Genomic DNA, 23,778 nt, shown 5'->3' on the forward strand with positions numbered 1-23,778 from the left:
AGCCTTGTGGCTACGTTATTTCTCCTCGGTGATCTCATCTAGGAGACAAGGGTAGCAATACCTATGCAACAGGTGTGACGGTACTTCTGAGAACACTGTCTTCGTGAGAATTCTAATTCTGTGCTTGTTTTCCCTCAAACACGAAGTATACAGATTCAGCTCAAGTTTGTTTTTTCTTTCGGTCACAAAAACCCTACTGAGGTGGGTAGAAGGAAGATGCTTAGGCCTGGCAGGGATCACTTGCTCGAGGTGACAAAGCACCAGCGTAGGCTCAGACCAGTCATGGCTTCAAGGTTCAAACCCTTGTGAGAGAAATAAAAAGATGTGACTCGCAGTTTACTGCAACCTGGGGTTTGTGAGTTGTCTTTTTAGGGGATTTTACTCTATGACAGTCCCCCCCTCCCCCCACGGCCTTATACTCTTGGAAAAGCCTGGGTAAATACAACTTTGTTCATTTTCTTTTTTTTTTTTTAAAGATTTTATTTATTTATTTGACAGAGATAGAGACAGCCAGCGAGAGAGGGAACACAAGCAGGGGGAATGGGAGAGGAAGAAGCAGGCTCATAGTGGAGGAGCCTGATGTAGGGCTCGATCCCAGAACGCCGGGATCACGCCCTGAGCCGAAGGCAGACGCTTAACCGCTGTGCCACCCAGGCGCCCCAACTCTGTTCATTTTCTTACATGCCCACCCACCTTTTACATGACTGTGGTAAGGAGAAAGAAGGCTACAGGGATAATGACAAATCCTCAGCGATACGGCAATCATGTTTTGCCTGACTCTTCCTTCAATGAGAATGTCAGCCCTCATGTGCGCTCCGATCTCCCTCTGCCCTCCCCACGCCCCTTATTGCGGGAAGGAGACCCAAACCAACGCCAACAGGTGTACTTCAAACAGCATAACTACTCCTTAAATAACCAAGAACACATCGTCTTAATCATTTTTATTAGACTTCATTGATAAATAAATACAAGAGAAGTGTTGTGAAACCACTAGCAATATAGTAAACTTTAAAGAATTTATTTCAATTTCACTCACTTATATTTCCTGGAAGGGGAATATATACATTATTCACCAATACATGCTTAATGCTTTAAATTTACAATTGCCCTATGTGCAGAAACTTGAAAATTATTCCAATTAAATGGGAAAAAAGGTACAAAAAATTTTTGTTCTCATAATTCAAAATATATTTTAAAATAACATCTGTATAATAGCAGCCAAAACCTTTAACCAAAAGTTGAGAACTGCAGTCTCAGAAGCTTAACAAAACGGCCACATTCTGACTTAGTTATTTTCATTATTAACGGGGGGTGGGGGGGTGGGGGGGTGGGCACACGTGGCTCCTAAATCAAACAAGGCAGACTGACAACTAGTACGGTTTCCTTTCTGGGCACTCAAAGCTCTAGCCTTATTAGTTTTATTTCATCTGTTCAAACACAGAAAACTGCTCCAACTTTAAAGAAAGTTTAAATGGACTTTGGGTATTAATTGGTGATGCTTGCTAAGATTTAAGAACTCCAAAAATGAGAATCAGAAAATGACCCACGATTTAAAAAAAACATCCGAAGGGACTGCCTACTACACAGGGCACGTGTTCAACATCAATAGTGTTTTGAATCGGATGATATTTTTTCACAAACATAGCACCTCATTAAGTATCTGGTAAACACGTGGCAATCACGGTAAGTGTTGGGAGACTATCCAAAGAGACTGAGTGTGATTCGCTTCACATACAATGCACGACAAATCTCAAGCATCATCAAGATCAGGAACGCAATCTGCTGGTCCCCGTGCCCTCAGGGGTGCTCATCTATACTGGGCACCATCTTATTAAGACTCGGTACTTTGCTTCCAAAATCCAGAGAGTAGCTAAACATTGAAATGGACTCTTGCTTTACAAATGATCTGTTAAATGTACTTGTAAAACTAAAAAAACTTTCCAAAAGGTCCAAAGAGATAGAATTATTTTATCTCCTTACTCCATGTGATTCTGTTAAAAAGATACTGAATGAACTCCAGTTTTAATTCGTAAAGTTTTGGTGTAAAAGCTAATGTATCGAAATCCAGTAAAGTTTTGAACTTTCATCTAAATTAACAAAACAACGATTTATTTGGTGAGTTTTCACAAGCTGTATTCTTGACCTGAAGAATCGCTTTTTTTATGCCGAGGAGATGGAGTGGTCTTCGTAGGAGACGGGGATGCGGTACCGGGTGAGTCCGTTCCTCCGTCAGAAGTACTCGGGGATGACGCCAGATAGGGAACTTTCTTTCTTCCAAGGAATCCTCCTCCCTCAAATCCCCCTTTCTTCCGTAACTCCACTTTATTTTCATTTTCTTCTTCTGAGGACCTTTTCTTGGATTCTAGACCTTCAGCTATTTTCTGAACTTCCAATCCACTATCTGATTCTCTCAAACTTTTTATTTCTGTTCCAGGAGACTTTCTCTCCGATACATTACATTCCCCTGTTGCCCGCTTTACTTCGGCTTGTATTGGACCCAAGTTACCATTTTCAGGGGCAGCTCTTTCTACATTCCTGTTCAGATTAACAGTCTGGAAGTCCCTATAACTGTGAAAGCTCTCAGTCCTCCTTGCTCTTGCTAACAAGGGACTCTCTCTGTAAGGCCTCATGGAACCGTAGGTAGCTGCTTCATGGATGGTTTCATGGTGCTGGAGCTGAAGGCTGAAAGAGCGTTTTTAAAATAATAGTTCAGATCACTTTCTGAGATTTTTCAGGGGCACATCTCATTAACTAAACTACCAATGAAAAGACATTATTTAAATATATAAAAATTTGCTTATCAAGTACTCTATATATTATAGGTTAGTGTGTACACAGGTGTGTGTACGTGTACCAAATTACCAATTGCAAATAATCCCATACATATATTCAGTCCAGCTGGATTTCTGAATAGTTGAAAAAAGCAAGGGGGAAAAAACCCTTTAAAACCAATGCAGAACTAATACAATCTAGTATCTGGTCCTCAGTTCAAATTTTGGAATTTTTAAAAATGTGGTAACTAGAAGATAAACTGTGCCACTGTATTAAAAGTGTAAGATAAGACAATGATGTAGTCGTTCTGATTAATGTGTCCCTAAGGCAACAGGAACAAAAGTTCCATATACTGCCCAAGGTAACATGTGGCTTTTCTAATTTCCTTCGAATGAACCCTTGATCACATAATAGGCACCCAGATTGGCAGCGATTCACAAAAAAAGTTAAAGGGAAAAAATGTTTTTCTATGAAAAGAATCAGATATGCTTGAGAATGAGAAATTTAGTAAAATTTTTTAAAAAACTGAGTATCAACATAAAGTCTGAATTAGAAAGGAACCTTGAACAACGTGGCTTTCAACAACTATGTGATCACAGTAGCTCAGCTCATTTTCCCACAAGCAATCCACTGAACTTCTGATACAATACCCGACTCTTGAACCCACCTCGAATTTGACTCACGGAGACGGCTATGCTGCAGCACAGAAGTTGCTGGACTGATGTTAGGAGTCGCACAGCGAGATGTGCTCAGATCGCACTGATCCAGCAACTTGAGCAGCTCCTCTTCAGTGGGACCACCTACATCTTGGGAAAACACACCCTCATTACCATCACTATGTCACCAGCTTACCCTGTGACAAACTGTCCACGTGGAACCTACCCTTATCTTCACTTTTGTTCACCATATCCATAGCAGTGGTCAGATCCCACATCTGAATGCTGCCGTTCGTATGGCCCGTGAACAAGTAGCGCCGTGGCCGCGAGCCCATCCTACTGGATCCCTCACATTCTCGCACCGTAAAGGAGGATATTGTTGTACAGTCCACAGCCTGGATCTCACAGATTCTGCAAAAGATAATCGTATATATAGTTGTAAATCACAGGGAACAACTGACACTTTGTAATTCAGATTTTTGAAATTAACTGCTTACATAAGAGTATCCTATACATGTAAAACATTTAAAACGTTCAAGGCAAGTCGATAGAAATAAAATTCAAACCTTGTTTCTTTGAGTGTGGAGAAAAGGCTCTTAAAAAACAATGTATTTTATTTTATTTTTTTAATTTTTTTAAAGATTTTATTTATTTATGTGACAGAGACAGCCAGCGAGAGAGGGAACACAGCAGGGGAGAGGGAGAGGAAGAAGCAGGCTCCCAGCGGAGGAGCCCGATGTGGGACTCGATCCCGGAACGCCGGGATCACGCCCTGAGCCAAAGGCAGACGCTTAATGATTACACTACCCAGACGCCCCAAAAACAATGTATTTTAAATAATAATGCAAATAATTTAAGTCAACCTTAAGAGAAAAACAGGAAAAACCTTGATGGGAATTGAGTAATTCTTTAAAAGGAAGTTATAAAACTAAAAAGGCAGAAAGAAACAAAGCAACTGTGCACGGAACTAGAAAAGATCTTGAGAAGTCATTTAAAATTCATGTGCAAATCACAAGTCTGAAACAAGAAAAAAAAAATGTATAGCTGTATGGAGGGGTCTAAGTAGCACCCTCCATTAGGATAATATTAACTTTCCTGAAGCACTTTTATAACTATTTCATTGATTTTCATAAAGGATAAAAGAACCTGAGAAAGAGCAATTATTATCCACATAAGACAAATGAGGAAACCAAGGAATAATGTCAGCAAATGATCTGCCAAAGTCATATAAGAGCTGAATGAATTGCACTTGATTATTTATCCCAGACTACTTCAAAACAGTTATTAAAAAAAAAAAGAAGAACAATTAGTACCAGGCAAATGCAAGGTCAAAAAATAAAGGAGGAAGGGGAAATACAATCCTTATCAATGTAAGAAACATAAAAATAGAATACGAAGCATAGCTGAGCTTCCTAGCAGGCAGGGCAAAAAGTGATGAGGGGAAAGGCGTTAATTACTGGATGCCCACATACAGGGATAGAGGCTGTCCCAGTCTCATTCCCAATCTAAGGGAAAAGTTTTCAATATTTCACCACTGGGTATAAAGTTTACTATAATTGTTTTTATAGGTATTATTTTCAGATTAAAAAAATCTGTCCTTTTATTTAAAGTGCTAAGATTCCTTTTAAAAATCATAAATGGGTGGGGGCGCCTGGGTGGCGCAGTCGTTAAAGCGTCTGCCTTCGGCTCAGGGCGTGATCCCGGCGTACCGGGATCGAGTCCCACATCGGGCTCCTCTGCTGTGAGCCTGCTTCTTCCTCTCCCAGTCCCCCTGCTGTGTTCCCTCTCTCGCTGGCTGTCTCTCTGTCACATAAATAAATAAAATCTTTAAAAAAAAAAAAAAATCATAAATGGGTGAACTATCAAATGTTTTTTCTGTGTTTATCAAGATGATCACAATTTTTCTTCTTAATACAGTGAATTATATTTATTTTTAATAACACCTGTAAATTGATATAAAATATTTTTTAAATCTAGATTACTGTTTACATTTAAAATAAAGTAAAATGAAGCAATATAAACCTATGTGCTTGAAAACAAACATGACTTTGCTTTTCGTTTTACCTATGGCCTAGATTCCTTAGAATTACCTCTTCCTTTGAAATGTTGACAAGGTTTGTTCCCTGCCCACTTTCAATAAAGACTTTTCATTTTATTTCTCATTATTAAGAATCTGAACTCTCTTTAAATAAAAGCTTTGCTTCACGTTAGCTTCATAAACGGTTGGTTCCTATTTAATTCTACAAAGTAATTTCTGATTTTTATAAACATACCTTTTCCTCTGGAATCATAAATGTAAAAATTACAAAATCTGTTTTGCTATGCAGAGATTATAACTGATAACAACACACTGCTACTGTTCAAAGTGACAGAAGAGGGGCGCTGGGGTGGCACAGTCGGCTGAGCTTGCAACTCTAGGTTTAGTCTCAGGTCTGATCTCAGAGTCGTGATCGAGCCCTGGGTCAGGGAGCGGATGCTTGGGTTTCTCTCTCCCTCTCCCGCTGCGCCTCCCCCCTCCTGCTTGATCTCTCTCTAAAATAAGTAAGGAAATCTTTAAAGCAACAGAAGAGGGAGGACACTAGAATTGAACATGGACATGAAATACTACATTGTTAAGAGGATGTTACGCAGCAGTTTTAATAAATGTTTAGCAGCGTCTTCACTGAATATGCAGAGAACACAATAAATCACAACGATTTATAACATTTCTCAAGATAATAATTTAACTTCTAACTACATTACAGGCTTCTAATACATTTTCTTTAAAAAAGCAAGGTGACAAAAAGTTTAGAACGTAAAAATCATTTTCTGGAATCGATTCATTTAACAACTGCTGATGACTACCTGCAATGAACTTTGATGGAAAGAAAATGTATCTCCAAGAGACTATTCATTCAAATATTAGAGACTATATGCTGAAGAGCACCAGTATCAGTAGCATCTGTAACATTAATAAGAAAATCCATAATCTTTTTAACGACTATTAATAGGAATTCTACCTTTTTCATTTGTCTGGCATGCAAAAAATCTTATGTTTTTAAAGGAGAGAAATGTACAGCTCAATCTGTTTGAAGCTATATGTAATAATTTAAAAGAAGTCAAATTTCACTCAAATGGAAAAGGAGAAAGTATATCGTGCATCTCTTAGTGTCAGGGACAACACAAGATATTTTTTTTAACTCATTTTATCTTATGACATCCTGCCAAGGTAGGTGAACCTTATTTTATAAAGAAACTGGGGGCTCAGAGAAACAAAGTAACAAGTTGAATTTACAGAGCTAGTAAGAGCAAGAGCCAAAATGAGAACTTAGTTCGGCCGTCTGCCGTCAAATTCACGGCTTCTTGCTCTATCACTTGTCCTTCTTCACTGTCCACAGCATCGGTGAAAATCTTAAATAAATGCTAGAGAATAGGACTAAATACTCTGTCTTAATTTTAAGCTCAAACAATCACAAGATAATAACTAGATTTCTTTTTTCAACAATTTGTTTCTGGCAGTACTCCTTCATGAGTATGCCAAATTATTCAACAGGTTTTTTAAGACAAAAGTGACTTCTGAATGTAAATACCTCTACAGTAAATGTTTACCTTTTCCCAGTGGATGAGAGCCTTACAAACAGTTTGTTGGTGATGGGCACAACTTTCTGGATAAACACCTGCTGATCATCTCGCTCTCCGAAAGGCCCTTGGTCAGAAAACAGACAGTGTCAGAACAAATTAACTGAAATTCAGTTGGTTTCATTGAACAAAAGGAATGTTATTATCAACACCAAACGGGTAAAAAAAGACTTTTTCATGCCCATCAACAGATGGCCTTGTGTTCCACGTCCACGTCAAACGCAGAACAAAGTCCTGCAAGGGCTCCCACCTGCATGAAACCCCTTTTAAAGAAACATAATATTTCAAGTTATACTCTATGCACTAAGGCCACGGAAGCTGAAGGCATTCACTTGCGTAAGACTAGACATGAAGAGAACTAGAACGAGACCTGTTACAATACAGGCTCTACATGTTTTATCTCTGAGAATGTGCTCCGTTTCTTGTCACTTCAGCAAAAGCATATATAAGTAAAATTATGTATTACAGATTTTACTCTTTTTTGCAAAGCCAAATGCAAACTCTTAAAGAAATAAAGTGCAACTTCATTAAATAGAATTTAATTAATCAGAAGCCTGTTGCATCCTGCAAGGTTTTCAATCTAAAAAAAAGAAAAAAGATTCAATTATTTTTACTTGGTTGTACTTGGCAAGGCAGGTGAATAAGCTCATATATTTTATAAAGATTCTCAACAATATAAAAAAAGTGTTTCATGCAAAACTTAAACATAAAATTCTAGTAATTCTCGTTATCATACTAATTAGCTAAAATAACACCAACTCGTTATTCACAAAAAGTATGTGATGTATGACATAATTTTACCTTACGTGAATCACACCTAATTAATAAATGGAACGTCTTTGTTAGCTAGCAAATCCCCACACTATGCTCACTGTGTGTCACAGCAAACGCTTGGCAAGTAACTCATTTTAATCATCAGGATAACCACGTAAGGGATACACGTTTATTACCTTCATTTTACAGATGAGAAAAGTAAGGCATCAAGAGATTAGTGAGCCAGAGATCTCACAGGTCCCACCTAATGGAACTGGAGTTCACACCCAAGATGCCGGGCTCCTCACTAAGCTATGCAGTTGCTCACTTACTGGACAGTTTTCTGACGTCTGACTCTACTGAGAAGAAATGATAGTCCTCATTTAATAACCCATAACCAAAGTCAAAATAGTGATGATGAATAAGATAACTAGGAATGAGGGTTCTGGGACGGTATCTTCTCTCCCTTTGATCTTTATCTTCATGGGAGATTCTCAAGTAACTTTTCGTACCTCAGTTTATTACCCACACCTTCCCTCCACACTTAAGTTTCTCCATCTCCTCTCCCCAAATTGGCTCCTTTCCTTCAGAGCACAAATGTGCTCAGCTGTGTCCCATCTTCTATGGTGAAGAAGGAAGCAGCAATCAGAAAGATGGCCTCTGAACTTGCCTTCTAATTAGCTCCATTCTTTCTTTCACAATGGCCTCCAATATTTATTACTCAACTGCCCACTGCCATCCAGATCCCACCCACAGCAGCCTCCAAAACTGCACTTTCTATTCTGTCCACTAACCTGAATGTCTAGCTCTGAAAATATTTTTTTAAAGAGAACTATAAACAGAAAAAAAAGAAAAAAAATCTCCCTGCCCTCTTTCAAATACTTTACAAGGCTGTTGTAATTTACCGGGCTGTCTCTAAACATCTGTTTATTCACATTATACATGTTCTCCCTGATCTGACCTTCCGTGATCTGACCCCTGCCCTTCCACCCAGTCTCATGTCCTACTATTCTTACCCACATACCAGCAACTACTAATGACCTTCTTGACATTTTCTAAACTTGTCAGGTTCTATCCTTCGAGCATGCTGTTTTCTCTGCCCGCAAAGTCCCAATCCTATAATATTCTATACCTTCACATCTCAGTTCAAAGTTTGAGTTCAAACACTAAGACCTCTAGAAAGTGTTCTCTGAGTGTCAGTTTCCATCAATGTTAAGTGGGGATATAATCTCCCTCATAAAATTGTTGAGGAGCTTAACCGCGACGGCAGGCCACGACACCCAGCATGGAGACTAGCACTCCCCTGGACGCCTTGCCCCGTGCAACTGTTTGCTTTTTATTCCCACTAGTCATTACGCTCTAACTTGAGGTTCACTGCATTTCTTTTTTTTTTTAAGATTTCTAATACCTGGAGCAAAGGCACTCAATACAATTCTGTTGATGCTACAACTTAAACCTGCACAATGTTACATGTCAATTATACCTCAATAAATCAGGAAAAAAATTCACTGATGACATAAAACTAAACTTTCAGTGCCTAGATCACATTGAAAACTGGGTCAAAGAGCAATTGTTAAAATCAGCAAAACTGAGTGCTTCTTTTTCTAAAAACACTAGGACTGTGGTAGTACAATTTTCCTAAGTAGCTTGTATTTTTTAAAGTAACTATTTTTGAAATCTTTACTGTAGGAGCATATTCTGGATGGACATACATTTAAATGTTTCACATAAAACAACTCTCACGTACTCCCTATTTTCCATCAGTGCTACAATTTCTGCTTATTAAAAAAAGATCAGAAAGGCACATGAGTCCATGAGCAGGTCCTATGGAGCTATTAAAAGTACGTGAGACACAATGCGTATACCATAGAGATTCTTCCAAAAGGGTCCCTGGGGAAAATGATCTGTCTCTGTGAAGACCATGCATGCGTGTGTGTGTGAGAATCCACATGCACGTGTGTCATATGCTGTCACGAGGGACAAATCACACCAACTTCATGTACTTTTTGCTGAAATCCGAGCGTATCAACGGAGACGTGCTGTATCATTTCCTGAAAGCCATCAATCACGATGCCATCAAAACAACTGTCAGCACATAATACCGCCAGCCCTTTTCTAGCTTCAAATTTTATTTTCAGATTATTAGCAATAAAAGAAAAAAAAAAAAACTTCAAGTGTCAAATGTGCACAGCTATCATGGCTTTTAATTATAAACTAAAGTGGTTAGCATTTGGAGATATTATTTAAATAAGGAAATGATAAATAGCTAAAAACTTTGCTCTCAACTTTTTAAACAAAAAAATGCTATAATTAGTGAATTTATAAAACTAAGTAAGAAACACATTAAATTTGTTTTAAATGAGTTTTAAAATTAAAGTGAAAAATTTCTATTTGAAACTCAGTTTTAGGTTTCTACTACAGTTAACATACTACTTCTGCATTGCCCACGAAGTATTTGAAAATGCCCCCAAGTTATCTAACCCACCTATGTCGTTTCCAGAGGAATAGCTTCCATGACTTTCTGTCTCCTCCAGAGATAGTATCTTGAACGACGCTAACGGAGTAGAACCTGGTTGAGTAGAGATCATTCCTCGGAATCGTGTTACTGTCCATGTCCGGACATGATTATTATCTGCACACACTAGGAAAGAAAACAAAAAAAGTTGTTAAATATAGATTATAAAAGCACCAACAAGATGACTTTTATAAACACATTTTAACTTTTTAAACTATGATCTATCTTAAATAGATCACCGCATATTTTGAGTGGCAAATGATACATTTATTCTAAAATTATGCTTCATCTGTACCTGGCCAACAAAACTGAAAGATCTGAATACAGTTACTTTGCTACAAATATAAGGTATGTAAGTAAATCTATGGGTCCTTATAAAAGTAGCCTGTAGAGTATAAATGGAGAAAATGTTAAAAAAAATATGCAAGAGAAAAGATGCTGAATATTATTCTGCTCTGTGGCGTAACTAAATAGCAAATGAGCTGCCTAGTTTATTTTTTTCAACCACTGAAACTGCTTATGTTAAATATTAAACAACCTAGATCAGGAGTTACTGAAAATTTACTGGCACAAATTAAACTTGTCAAAAAGCTTGTACCGCCCACCATAATTACAGTAAGGAAAATTAAAGTTAAGAACTATTTTTATATAAAATAAGAAAGTTTGCATTCAAGAAACACACTCCAACTAGTTTTTTTTTCATGTAAATAATATTAAGTGGGTACATACTGAGCTATCTAACAAGTACCCTACCTCTGTTGTTTTTTGATCTGAGTAACTACTCCTTCAGAAAATATAAACCAGCAACTGATATTATTAATGTAAAAAAAAGTAATTTGCGGCACGCCTTAATAAAGAAGTGCCCTTTTAAATGGAAAAGTGCAAGTTATTTAGATTCCAGAGAATGTGCCATTATTAGCCAATGAGCTATGAACTCACCAGTAAATACTAGGAAAGTATCCAAACTTTCTTCTATACATACCTTTCCTACTGGGTAAATTGCCACAGTCGCAAATTTTAAACAAAACTTTAGAAACTTAACTTTAAAAATTGCAATAAAAATTCAGAGTATACAGGTGTTACTTATATAACAAAATTCTCATGTCTCAGGATGCCCGTTTCTGGTGAAAAGGAGACATTTAGTTCTAGGCTACTTAATCAGCTTCCTGGAAAATAATTTCCTGATTTCACTATTAAGCTTACTAGGATTCAGAAAAATACCTTAAATAAAGAAAATACCTTAAACACTTTAAGTGATTCAATAGGCAATTACGGCTATTTTGTTAAAATTAATCATTTTTTATTTAAGACATGAAAACTAACACTATCAGAAAAAGAATATCGTTACATATATGTTGATATCCACCAGGGGGCAGAACAATATAACTGAGTAAATATAAAATACTCTAGATTTTTAGCTCAACTGGACATTTTTCTTGACAAATTTATTTAAATTTCAAACCTACATGAAATATTTGATGTTAAAATGCAGATTTCACTACGTGGCTCTCTGGCACCTCATCCTGCAATCACGTCGTCACCATTGAGATAACAGCAATTACTACTGAGTATGGTCATTCCAATATCACAATAACCTTGCAAAACAGTCTTATTTTCTCACAGGATCCAATTACCTCTTGTTATGTAACATTTATTCAGCATCTTTTCTGTGCCAAGAAGTACGGTAAGCGTTGAGAACAGAGTAAAAGAGCTTCTGCTACTGTAAAACTTAGATTCTAGAAGAGGGAGACAGAAGATAAACAAGCAAACAAAACAAAATGATGCAGTGAGAAGTCTATACGAAGAAAACAGATCGAGATGGTGACAGAGAAAGTGATCTGGAAAGAGGTTTGGCAAACTGAGACCGGGCGGCCTCACTCAGGCGGTACTGGAAACGAACCTGCATGACAAGAAGGCAGCCAAACATCTATCTAGGGGTGAAACATTCAAATAGAAAGAGGTGTAGAAGTTCTGAAGCATTTTCAAGAAATCAAAAAGCCAAAGGGTTAGGGTGTTGTGAGCAATAAGAAAGGTGACATGAAGGGTAGAGAGGAAAAGAGGCTTGAAAAGAACACACAGGACCCATAACAGGAAAAGCTCTATTAATTTATTTATTCTGCATTCAATAGGAAGCCATTGGGAAGGAGATACGGTTTACATTTTTAAAAGATTGTTTCTGGCTCCATGTACCATAAGGAACATGTACCAGAGGCAAGAGAGGAACAGGCAAAACGACCTGAGCTCAGTGATCTAGGGGAGAAATGACAAAACCACCAGGCTGGCAGCAATGGTCACCGGTGGTCAGATGTGTGACCTATGTTGAAGCAAAGCTAAAAGGACTTACTGATAGATTCCACGTTTGTGGGGGTGAGAGAAAGAGAGGAGCCAAGGATGGCTCCTAGGTGTTCAGCTTGAGGAGAGAAGCACACGGTGATATTGTGTACTAAGATGGCTTCTGAGCGAAATATCAAAAGTACTACTTATCCAGGTTAATTCCGACATGTCTATACAACCAGAGACAGACACTAGATATACAAGTTTGGAACTCTGCGAATGGTCACAGGTAGAGAAAAAGTCTGGGGGTCACTGGCATACAGATGATAACACTCAAGTCACCAAGAAAACTATAGACAAGGAAGAATGGAGACTCGAGGAAAGAGCCCTGAGGCAAGCCAATACTTAGTAACTGGGCAAAGAGGAGGCACCAGCAAGAGCGTGACCAAGACTCTTCAGTGAGGCAGGTGAGTCGCTTTATGAAAACCTAAAGAGGTTGGGGCGCCTGGGTGGCACAGCGGTTTAGCGTCTGCCTTCAGCTCAGGGCGTGATCCCGGCGTTATGGGATCGAGCCCCACATCAGGCTCCTCCGCTATGAGCCTGCTTCTTCCTCTCCCACTCCCCCTGCTTGTGTTCCCTCTCTCGCTGGCTGTCTCTATCTCTGTTGAATAAATAAATAAACTCTTTAAAAAAAAAAAAAAAAAAGAAAACCTAAAGAGGAGACGGATTGTTTCAGGGGGGCATAATTATACTCAAAACAATCTGACTTTTTACTCAAACAATTAGATATCAATAAAAGCACACCCACCCACCCATCCATTCATGGACAAGATATTTCAGCTCCATTTAGTGTTTACTCAGGCTGGAGATTAGTGAAAGATGCATCCCCTTTCAATATTATGTAGTCTTCACATAAACAAACTTGATAGATGAAAATGATGCTTATAAAAAGTCTAAGGCAGGAACTGATCTACAAAAGATTTAATGTAAAAGCAAGCTCTGCTGATACACCTGACTCAAAATAAAATTAAAGCCCTTTAGAAATTTCCATATACAATGAACCTCATCAATGGAATTTTACTGTGTGGTCATCATGCTTTGTGTGTCACACTCATTAAGCTTAAAAATCTGTACCATTTAAGCATCTAATTAGTATCTACATTTTTAAAAAATTTAATGACTAAAGAACAACAAATGCACAAAAATGTAATTTTCTTCAAATAATTGCTTTATATAGTCTACTAGTTTTTAATATTTTTAGAAAATGATCAAACAACAAATACACCCATAAATCTACAACTTTAGCTTTAAACCTTAAGACAATACAACCAAATTTCTATTAAATTTGTACTTGGTAAACTTCTCTACACCTCAACAGGAGTATGATAAGTATTTTAAAATATGCCATAGAACAAGATATTAGAATAGAGAGTAAATAAAAGATATGGTCAAATCTTGCCTAAATTTATGTATTCTATAACCAGGCAAAAAAAAAACACTTTTTTTAAAGACAACCATAACATATCTTCAGTTATCGAACTCTTCTACCATTTCTTTTAGTACGTTTTTCTCACATAAAGCAGTACTTTGCCATTTTTTCCATGTGCAGGTATCTAGAAAATTCCACACAAGGCACCAAGGTTTTACATGAGGCAGACCTCCTCACCGGGACTCTACCTGACACAAGATGCTTCTCGGACAGCATGATTTTTGTAACAGGGCTTCGGTGAACTGTGAAAGTCTGGAAAAGCTGCGGGCCCGATCCCACCGTCTCCGGGTGCTGCACAATCACTCGCACTGCTCCAGAGCTCGTACCATAGGCGATCTCGATCCAGTTACCAGAGACACCTACGTGAGGTCAGAAGTTGAAAGGCGGCACATCAGATGATGACAGAAAGCTGCCCTGGTAGAAAAGCGGCAGAGCTGGATTCCGTGCTTTTATGAGCCCCAAACCCAGCCCAGCAGAGACACCGTATTAAAATCATTGTTTCCTTTACAAGTCCTTTCCCAGCCCTCCCTCCCAGATAGACTTGTGCAGCCCTCCCCTGTGCTGTCTGTTAGGGTCTTTCACAGCCACTCTAACACCCACTCCTCTATTTCCAAGTCTATCTCTACTCGTTACTCACAGAGACTGAATCACAACCATCTTTTTATTTGTATCACCTTACAACTCTGTAACCTTACAACCTGAGACATGGCTGGTCCTCAATAAATGTTTAAAGAATCAGTAAATCTGACAGGCTAAGAATGCCACCAACATAACACAGTATTCCTAAAGCAACATTCCATTATCACTTCTAGCCTAGAATAACCATGAGTTTTACTTTTACTTTTGCTATATTATTGGTTCTTTTTTGAATAATCATGTATATACTATTTAACAGATTCAAAGTACTTAGCTCTGAGACAAATGCACCCATGACGTTGCTTACATCATACTTACCTAATTATGCACAGCTCACTGTGTCAAGTTCACCTGTGGCTTTTTTTTAATTTTTATTTTTTTATTTTTTAACGACAAGTGTCCAGACTCCATTCCATATTTAAAGACAGAATGGAGTTCAGTGACCAGTATGCTTAAAAAGGATTACAAGTAGAGAACCTTTTAGCTTTCATAGTTATTCTTCCTGATTCACCTGAAAATACTTGAATCAAAAGAGAAAGAGCATACCACAGGAAACATTTCTAACCTAAAAAGTGACCCCATTCTCCCCCTGCCACTGCAGAAGTGTTTTCCTCCCTTATTAATGAGATTGAAAAGAAATGCACATCTCATTCTGTAAAAGGCACCTAGGCTAATATTTCCAACTTCCCATGCCACAGCGTCTGTTGTAACCACTCTGTTGCACGAAAGCAGCGTGTGAGACCATCAATAAAAAGAGCAGCTTGTGGGCCTAGTGTAGCACAAGATGGCTGAAATCCTGCTATGACGTTAATCGAAATCATCTGCACACATCAGAATGTTTCACACTGAAGATGATTTCCTTCAATGAATTCAATAAAGCGATGATTTTATGTAAGTAACACATTCAAATTTATTAATATTGTTGGACACGTGTTAATATTTCCTATAATTCCTTTCATTATAGATAAACTTTAAATTTCCCATTTATGTTTTATCTTTCAATCTAGAATGTAAAAATATAAACACAAAAATTCTTTTTTTTTTTTTTTTTAAGATTTTAATTATTTATTCGACAGAGATAGAGACAGCCAGCGAGAGAGGGAACACAAGCAGGGGGAGTGGGAGAGGAAGAAGCAGGCTCCCAGCAGAGGAGTCTGATGTGGGGCTCGATCCCATAACGCTGGGATCACGCCCTGAGCCGAAGGCAGGCGCTTAACCGCTGTGCCACCCAGGCGCCCCTAAACACAAAAATTCTTAATAAAATTTCATTACAATGACCTTGGAAAGACCATGGAAAGCTTCAGACACTAAACTTCCAGATAAAATGTCTTTTTCCAAAACAAGTTAAAAGTTTTCCAAGGAAATAAGGCAATTTCCAACAGAGATTAACAGTCTGAAAACTTTCTCACTTTTGGCTAAAAAAAATAAAAGACTCCTAATTTCAAATCAAAATCAGCTATGATAAATAGGAAGGTAAATGTGCAGATCGTTTTGGGATTTTTTTAAATAATTTTAGTAAATACTGTAATGTTTTGCTTAAATGTAACTCAGAAGAGGAAAAGTTTTAATTTCCCACCTCAACTTATGCTTGTTTATTGGTCTTATTTGGCTTCAATACATAACCAAGTATAAACTGTAGACTGAAAGAGGATATCCTTCGAACTGCAGTTCTCAAAAAGAAAGGACTGGATTAATTTTAGCATAATAAACCAATAAATAAACATACATTCTCAAAAAAAGGTCAAGAATTTGTAAGAGTTTTGCCAGGTACTAACTTGTTTTGGGTGTGAGGTAAACACTCAGCGCGGTAATGGCATCATTTGAAGGATCGTGATAAAGCTCAGTTACAAGAAGATCATTATCCTTCATTCGCAAAGGAAACTTCTGCATATCTAAAAAACATATTGAATATTAAAATATGCATCTATTTAAAATTTTAAAAGGTAATATTTTATTTTTAAAAAATCAGTAAGTAGGATCAGGCTAAGTGTCCATAAACTTACCTATGTAATATATTGATCCATTGTTACATCCCAGTAGAAGGAATGAGCCAGCAGTGTCGTAACTCGTTATAGGAACAACATCTTGAACCTGATATAGGAATATTATTATTAGATGTTAGATATTAATTATCATTTACATTTCCTGCTCAATTTCCTCAAAATTTTATTCTTCTAATAAAACAAAACAAAACAAAAAACTCACTGGGGCACCTCGCTAAGTCAGTGAAGCATGCGCCTCTTAATCTTGGTATCATGAGTTCAAGCCCCACACTGAGTGTGGAGATTACTTAAGGAAATAAAAAAAAAAACCTAATAATCTAAATAGGGCTTAGAAAATTATTTTCTTTACACACAAACACATTCCACAGGGAACTCTGAAGAATTACCAATATAGTTCCTTTTCTTTTCTTTTAAAGATTTTATTTATTTATCAGAGAGAGAGAGAGTAAGAGCGTGAGCACGTGTGCCCAAGGTAGCACAGCAGGAGGGGGAGGGAGAAGCAAGCTCCCCACTGAGCAGGGAGCTAGAGGGGGAGCGGGGAGGCTCAACCCCAGGACCCTGGGATCATGACCCGAGCTGAAGGCAGACAATCAACAATCTGATCCACCCAGGTGCCCCCAGTATAGTTCCTTTTAAAATTTAAAAAAAAAAAAATGTTATTTCCAACAGCAGCACTTTCCTTTCAGAATTCTGATGGATTATCTCTTTTCCCTGCACGTGACTGTGAGCTCCCAGCACGCATTAAAACTGAAGGCCTAATCAGACTGGTTCCTTTCCCCTTCTCTCTCCTAGAAGAGATTAAAGGGTCTGCCCAAATTCACAGAGTAAGTGGGGAGAGCGTCAGAGCTAGAAAACAGATGATCGCCAAGGGCACTTGCTCCCTGGATAACTGATCACCGTGTCTTGGACAAGGTGGTATTTATTCTCTATCTTCATTCCTTCCGCTGAAGATCTTACCTCTGCTTCCTAGGAAATGGCAAGACAAAAAAAGTCCCTTTAAACTTTCGTTTTTTTCAAGTACTAGAATAAAAACATCAGCTTCCCAAGCAAATCCGTCTAGTTAAAAATTAAGAACTGCCTGTATTTGTTCTACCAGAAAAGCAAAGGGCACAGTTTTACTACAAAACAGAATAACAAACAAACAAAACATGTTTTTTAGAGCAGCGGCAATTAAGTAAGATCAACATGAACCTTCCCTCCAGAGAGCCAGGCAAGAGATGCCTGTGAACTTCAGAGATGACACAAGTGAACAGTTTCCCACGGATCAGGTACTGGCCCAGAGAACAAGTGACTAACTGGACCGGATGAGGGATGTGAGATACCACACTTACTCTACAGGAGCTCGAAAGCTTGAGGGCAAGAAAGGGAAAGAACAATCACAGTGTGACGGGCACTGGAGTGTGGAATGCCATCAGAGAGGAGGGAGGATTCTCTGCTCAGTCCTGTGTGGGGAGAAGGGCAAAGCTCAAGGAAAAGTTCAGAAACGAAGTAAAACTTCAATATCGAAGAAGTCAAGCATGAGGTAGGTAGGGGAAGGGCACGTCTGACAGAACACCAAGTGTATCCGCGCACCATCTGGGTCCCTTCTAAATAAAAGGAAAACATTTAACCGAAAGCTAAAACTTGGAAGTAATGATTCCTATAAAGCTGTAGGCACATGACCCTCGCTTCCATGTGAACCTTCTGGTGTCATACATAGAAACAGCGCAAAGATTCAATTATTACCACCGCCTGCACTAACCCCAAGGTCAGGTTTCTGTTTCATCAGAGCCAACAAGTTTTGTAGCAGAGCAACACTGACAGCTTTTCGGTGATATGAGTAAAGATGTCTGAAGAATGGAGGGAAGGCGACTTTAACACCAATGACCAGTTTTCTCATACCAAGTTCATTTTTTCAGTTCTAGCACTCCAGAAAGAGCTTCAAGTGCTACCCCAGAATCTTCAGAGTAGGAGGATGGGACAGAAAAGGGCATGAGATTCCTCCCCCTTGAGATCACCTTTTCGATGAAAGAGGCAGCAGCCTGCAGCATCCCATGGCACAGCTAAGACAAACATTTCTACCATTTGTTCTCTGGAAAGATGGGCACTAGGATTAGAGCCTTCCTACTTCACTTTCTGCAACCCTTGACCCCAATCCTGCTCTTCCTTCAGTACAAGAAGAACAGAGAAAACAGAGGATTAGTATGGTTACAGAGGAGTTAGGACTGAGTTCTTCTCTCCCAGCATAAGCGAGTCACTCATTCTGTGCCCTCTTCTTCTAGATACAACTTCCATTGAGAACCTGAGAAACTGCACTGATTCAGGTATCTGACTGAGTCAGGATGGTCACCAACCTACAATGCAAGTGGATTTTCTCTCTTAAGATGGCACACAGTGATAACCATTATTTCTTATGTACAAAATTAAATGATACACAATTTGAAAACAGTCTTTAAAAAAAAAAAAATCCATCTATGTTCCCAAGCAATTCAAGGTCCCTAATCTTTCAACCACAGTCTCTACCTGGATAATCACCATTTTTTTTTTTAAGATTTTATTTATTTATTTGACAGAGAGAGAGACAGCCAGTGAGAGAGGGAACACAGGCAGGGGGAGTGGGAGAGGAAGAAGCAGGCTCCCAGCAGAGGAGCCTGATGCGGGGCTCGATCCCAGGACCCCAGGATCACGCCCTGAGCCAAAGGCAGACGCTTAATGACTGAGCCACCCAGGCACCTCATGGATAATCACCATTTTTAACAGCATGTTTTAACCCTCATCCATTACTTATTAAATAATCACTAATTTAGACTGACCAGCCTATCAATTTCTTTGCTGATGTTTATTTCATTCCAGTCCTTCCCCTTCAAAGTATAAATAAATATCTTTCTTATCAAAGGACATTTTTTTTTTTAAAGTTTATTTATTTATTTATTTTAGAGGAGGGAGAGAGGGAGAACATGAGCAGGGGAAGGGAGAGAGGGGAGAAAGACAGAATGGGGTGGGACAGACTCCCCGCTGAGCAGAGGAACCGGATGCAGGGCTCAAGCTTAGATCCCAAGACCATGACCTGAGCCAAAATCAAAACGGATGTTTAACCAACTAAGCCACCTAGGTGTCCCAAAGGGTATTTCTTTAGTGGCTCTTTCATTGAAGATTGTAAGTTTAAACAAACAAAAAAAAAGAAAAAACTGAAACATCTCTTTAAAAAATCATTTTTTCTTTTTTCTTACCCAAATCAGATACAATGATTTTGTAAAATTTTCATTAAAATCTTAACAGGGGGCGCCTGTGTGGCTCAGTTGGTTAAGTGTCTGCCTTCAGCTCAGATCATGATCTCAGGGTCCTGGGATCAAGCACCGCGCTAGGCTCCCTGCTCAGCAGAGAGTCTGCTTTTCCCTCTCCCTCCGTCCCTCTCCGTGCTCGTGCTCTCTCTCTCACTTACTCCCTCTCTCTCAAATAAATAAAATCTTAAAAAATAAAAGGAAAAAAAAAAAGTAAAATAAAATCCTATTGAAGCTGTCCTAGGGAGCTTGGGTGGCTCAGTCGGTTAAGCATCTGACTCTTGAGTTTGGCTGAGGTCCTGATCTCAGGGTTCTATGATGGAGCCCCACATGAGGCTCTACACCAGGTTAGGAGTCTGATTAAGATTCTCCCTCTCCCTATGCCCCCCCCCAAAATCTTACTGAAGCTGTCCTAATAAAACACCAACAACAATTTCACAACAGCTTGGAGAACTTAAACACACACACACACACACACACACACACACACACACTCACTCTCCCTCTTTCTCTCTCTCTCCCTCTCTCTCATTCCTCTGATTCACATACTTCAAATCAATCTTGATTATACCACAGCTGTTCTGGGTACTTTGCACGCTATTCATGGGCAGAACTGCTGCTGAAGGTTATATCAGAACCTACTCAGCCAGGGTCACAGCCCTCCCAGGAAGTCAGCCTCGGGTCACAAGTGTCTGGTGGGATCTGCGTCTCAGACGCTGAGATTTCATTACACACTATCTCTGCTCTGCACTACAAGGAAATTCATCTAGCTGGTCTATAAGGCTTGTTTGCTGCATGAATGCTCAACTTTCCCAAGCTCTTCCTGAAATGTAGTAACAAACCTACTCTGTCAGATACAGTTTTCAATTCATGCGTATACCAAGCAAGCAGCAGGTTATACAGGGAACTAAAAGCTTAAGAATAAAGGACACTTTGGATGCTAGTACAGTTTTCAGGATCCCAAAGATATGAAAACTTTAATACGTAGTTTTGAAAACATCGGTAAAAAAAACAAAAAAGGTAATGAAGAAGCATGTTCCTTCAGGAGCCCAAATTTACCTTAGTGGTTTTACAGATAGTATAGCTTCCCCCACCCACTAAAAGCTCAGACTTGACATAATTAGTCAAATAACCTATCTGAAAGCAGACCTTCCATTAATCATTAAAATTCACACTCCTCTTTACAGAAGTATTGCCAGCTGAAGAATCCTTCTGATCAACTTTCTTCAATGCTTTAGATCCACTGATCTACGCTCCTTTCCTACACTCCTCGGCCCTTTCTTACACTCCTCGGCCCGCTACTTCTGTGGTTACAACAATTATTCCTTTTGCCATGCCTATATGGAAGGCCCACTCTAGCTAATATTTTTTTCCCCCACAAACAGGACATCTATCCCTCATCTAAGATAAAGCCTAATTTTCTCTGATTCTAACCCCTTTCATTAGAAGTCTTTCATTCTCTCACCATCGGCCCGGAATCTCAGGGGCCATAAGATCTCGAGAATGCTGCTCCACAGCTCAACTCATCATGACATTGAACCACCATTTATTTCTACCCAGACTGTAACTTCCAGATCAACCCATCAGCTCCGCTGAGGATCTGGGCATGTGGATCACAATGTACTTTGATCTTACTCTCTACTACTCTCCTGGCACCTTAATGTACATATTACACTTACACTTCTCTGAGTCCTGTAGCCAATACTTTCATCTTCAAGTCAGTTCTCCATTATGATCACTGAGAACTGTCCCAACTCCAAAATCTTAAATTAAATTTTTGACCATAGCTTCCTATCTTCCCAACAATTCTCATTCCTTTCGAGTCACCAATCTGCTTTAACATCCCTCCAGTCCCGACATCCCTGTGTCCTGCTCTGTCCACCCAGCACCTCCTCACTTCCTGATCTCACAATTTCGAATACTTTGCATCTTTATGTTTTCTCATCCCTTGGTGTGTCGTATCTACCTTATTACATCTCCAATCCTGATCAGGCCAATACTGTTCTTCTTTCTCTCTTGCTCCTGTTCTCGGCACTGAGCACTACTGGAGAAACTCCCTTGGCTCTATCACCCAAGTCCACTACAAACGTATGATTTCTCATCTCCACAATCCTTGATACATACAGCCACCTGGTCTTTCTCTTCGACTGAATATATGTTCTTCAGCACTCCTTTCTTACTCTTCCATCAGAGCAAGAAGTATCTCTAGTCTCTGTTAGGCAAACCCCTCTAAACTGTTTTATATCTCACATACTCCTGATTACCATGGGACTAGAAATCATCTCCATTCTTTCACTCTTCATGTGCTTTCTCTGACAACTCCCCCCTCTCTGACGACAAGCATGCTCAAGCTTCTCCCATCCGAGAGAAAAACATAAAGCACTGATCCTTAAGCTATTACTTTGTTTCCCTGCTTTCCTTCACCAAACTTCTTGAAAGGTAAATCTGAATTTGCTGTCTCTAATCTCTGATCTTTTAATCCCTCAGTTCCCACAATCTGGCTTTCTCCAACCAAAACCTAATTAACTTAATTAGCAAACTATATCCTTATGTCATTTCTCAATCATATCACAGATGTCCCTTTGTGGTTTCCTATGTTGTCCCCTTAAATGCTAATGTTTCCCAGAGTTGTAACTTTTTCTTCCTACATACAACCACTTAACAGAAAACCTTATCAATTCTTATTTTTCAGTTATCACAGGAGTTTGTGGTCTCCAAATACTTCTTCTTAGTCCCTTCTTTCTTCCTAAATTCCAAAAGGGATGCTCCCAAATGCATACTGAACACCTGCACTCGGACACCCATAGGAGAATCAAAGCAAACATATGTAATCAATGTAATTATTCCTCATACTGTCCCCCACCATATCTGCTTCTCTTCCTACGTTCCCTGTCAATTTCTTACTATCCACCTGACTGCCAAAACTAGAAATACATCTCATCTCTCTCTCTCCCTCTTTAATTTTCCATCCCCAAACCAGGTATCAATTCTGTAATGTTAGGAAGGCTTATGAAATATTTTTCAAATAGCCTCATCTTTGCCATCTCTACCACCACTGTCATTATTCAAATCTGTCCACTTCATTGCTGCATTACTCCCCTCACCTCCAGTCCAGCTTTCATACTGGTTACCCACCCCTCCGTAGCTTCCTAAAACATGGATCTCATCATGTCATTCTCTGCTTAAAGTTCTTTAACTTTTCCTTTCTCCTTCAGAATTAGGTACTAACCCTTTTATACTCTTCTTCTTGTTCCTGTCAAGTACTTGAGATCATTTAGCGTGTTATCTTCTCTGAAAAGGCTCTGTATTTTCACAAGGATCTGCGCTTCACTCAGGAAACGAAGTCTGCCTGGACTACTATTCCCAAAGCATTGAACTTAAAACATTTCAAAGAAATGAAGAAATGTCAAACCACAGTGTAAATTCTCATTTTCCTAAGTAATGTAAAATTCTTGAAAACATAATCAAATCTGTATCTAGAAGTAAATTACCACTAAAATATATACAATATTCTGTGTAACCAAAAACAGAAACAAAAAAATGGGCAGAGGATCTGAGTAGACATTTCTCCAAAGATACACAGATGGCCAACAGGTGCATGAAAACATGCTCAACATCACTCATCACCAGGGAAATGCAAATCTAAACCACAATGAGTTATCACCTCACATCTGTTAGAATAGCTATTATCAAAAATATAAGAAATAACAAGTGTTGGCAAGGATGTGGAGAAAAGGGGGCCCCTCATGCATCGTTGGAGAAGGTAAACTGGTATAGCCACTATGGAAGATAGTAAGGAGGT

At 38.9% G+C, this 23,778-nt stretch overlaps 1 protein-coding gene across 2 annotated transcripts in view; it reads right to left on the reverse strand.

Annotated features, from left to right (window-relative positions):
* Positions 1 to 926: 926 nt before the first annotated feature.
* Positions 927 to 23,778, reverse strand: part of KCTD3 (potassium channel tetramerization domain containing 3) — a 51,839-nt gene continuing 28,987 nt past the window's right edge. Inside the window, exons 11-18 of one of the 2 annotated variants that reach the window (XM_040636018.1) lie at positions 16,717 to 16,804; positions 16,489 to 16,605; positions 14,266 to 14,436; positions 10,285 to 10,440; positions 7,017 to 7,113; positions 3,655 to 3,839; positions 3,440 to 3,572; positions 927 to 2,682 (exon numbers count right to left, since the gene is read on the reverse strand). In XM_040636018.1, the coding sequence (XP_040491952.1) occupies positions 2,124 to 2,682; positions 3,440 to 3,572; positions 3,655 to 3,839; positions 7,017 to 7,113; positions 10,285 to 10,440; positions 14,266 to 14,436; positions 16,489 to 16,605; positions 16,717 to 16,804 (1,506 nt within the window). In that variant the 3' untranslated portion in view covers positions 927 to 2,123. Of the gene's footprint in view, positions 2,683 to 3,439; positions 3,579 to 3,654; positions 3,840 to 7,016; positions 7,114 to 10,284; positions 10,441 to 14,265; positions 14,437 to 16,488; positions 16,606 to 16,716; positions 16,805 to 23,778 lie in introns of both variants that reach the window. The other variant, XM_040636017.1, reaches the window with a different exon arrangement.

Source organism: Ursus maritimus, unplaced genomic scaffold (assembly GCF_017311325.1).
Source record: "Ursus maritimus isolate PB19 unplaced genomic scaffold, ASM1731132v1 scaffold_2, whole genome shotgun sequence".
Classification (NCBI taxonomy): domain Eukaryota; kingdom Metazoa; phylum Chordata; class Mammalia; order Carnivora; family Ursidae; genus Ursus; species Ursus maritimus.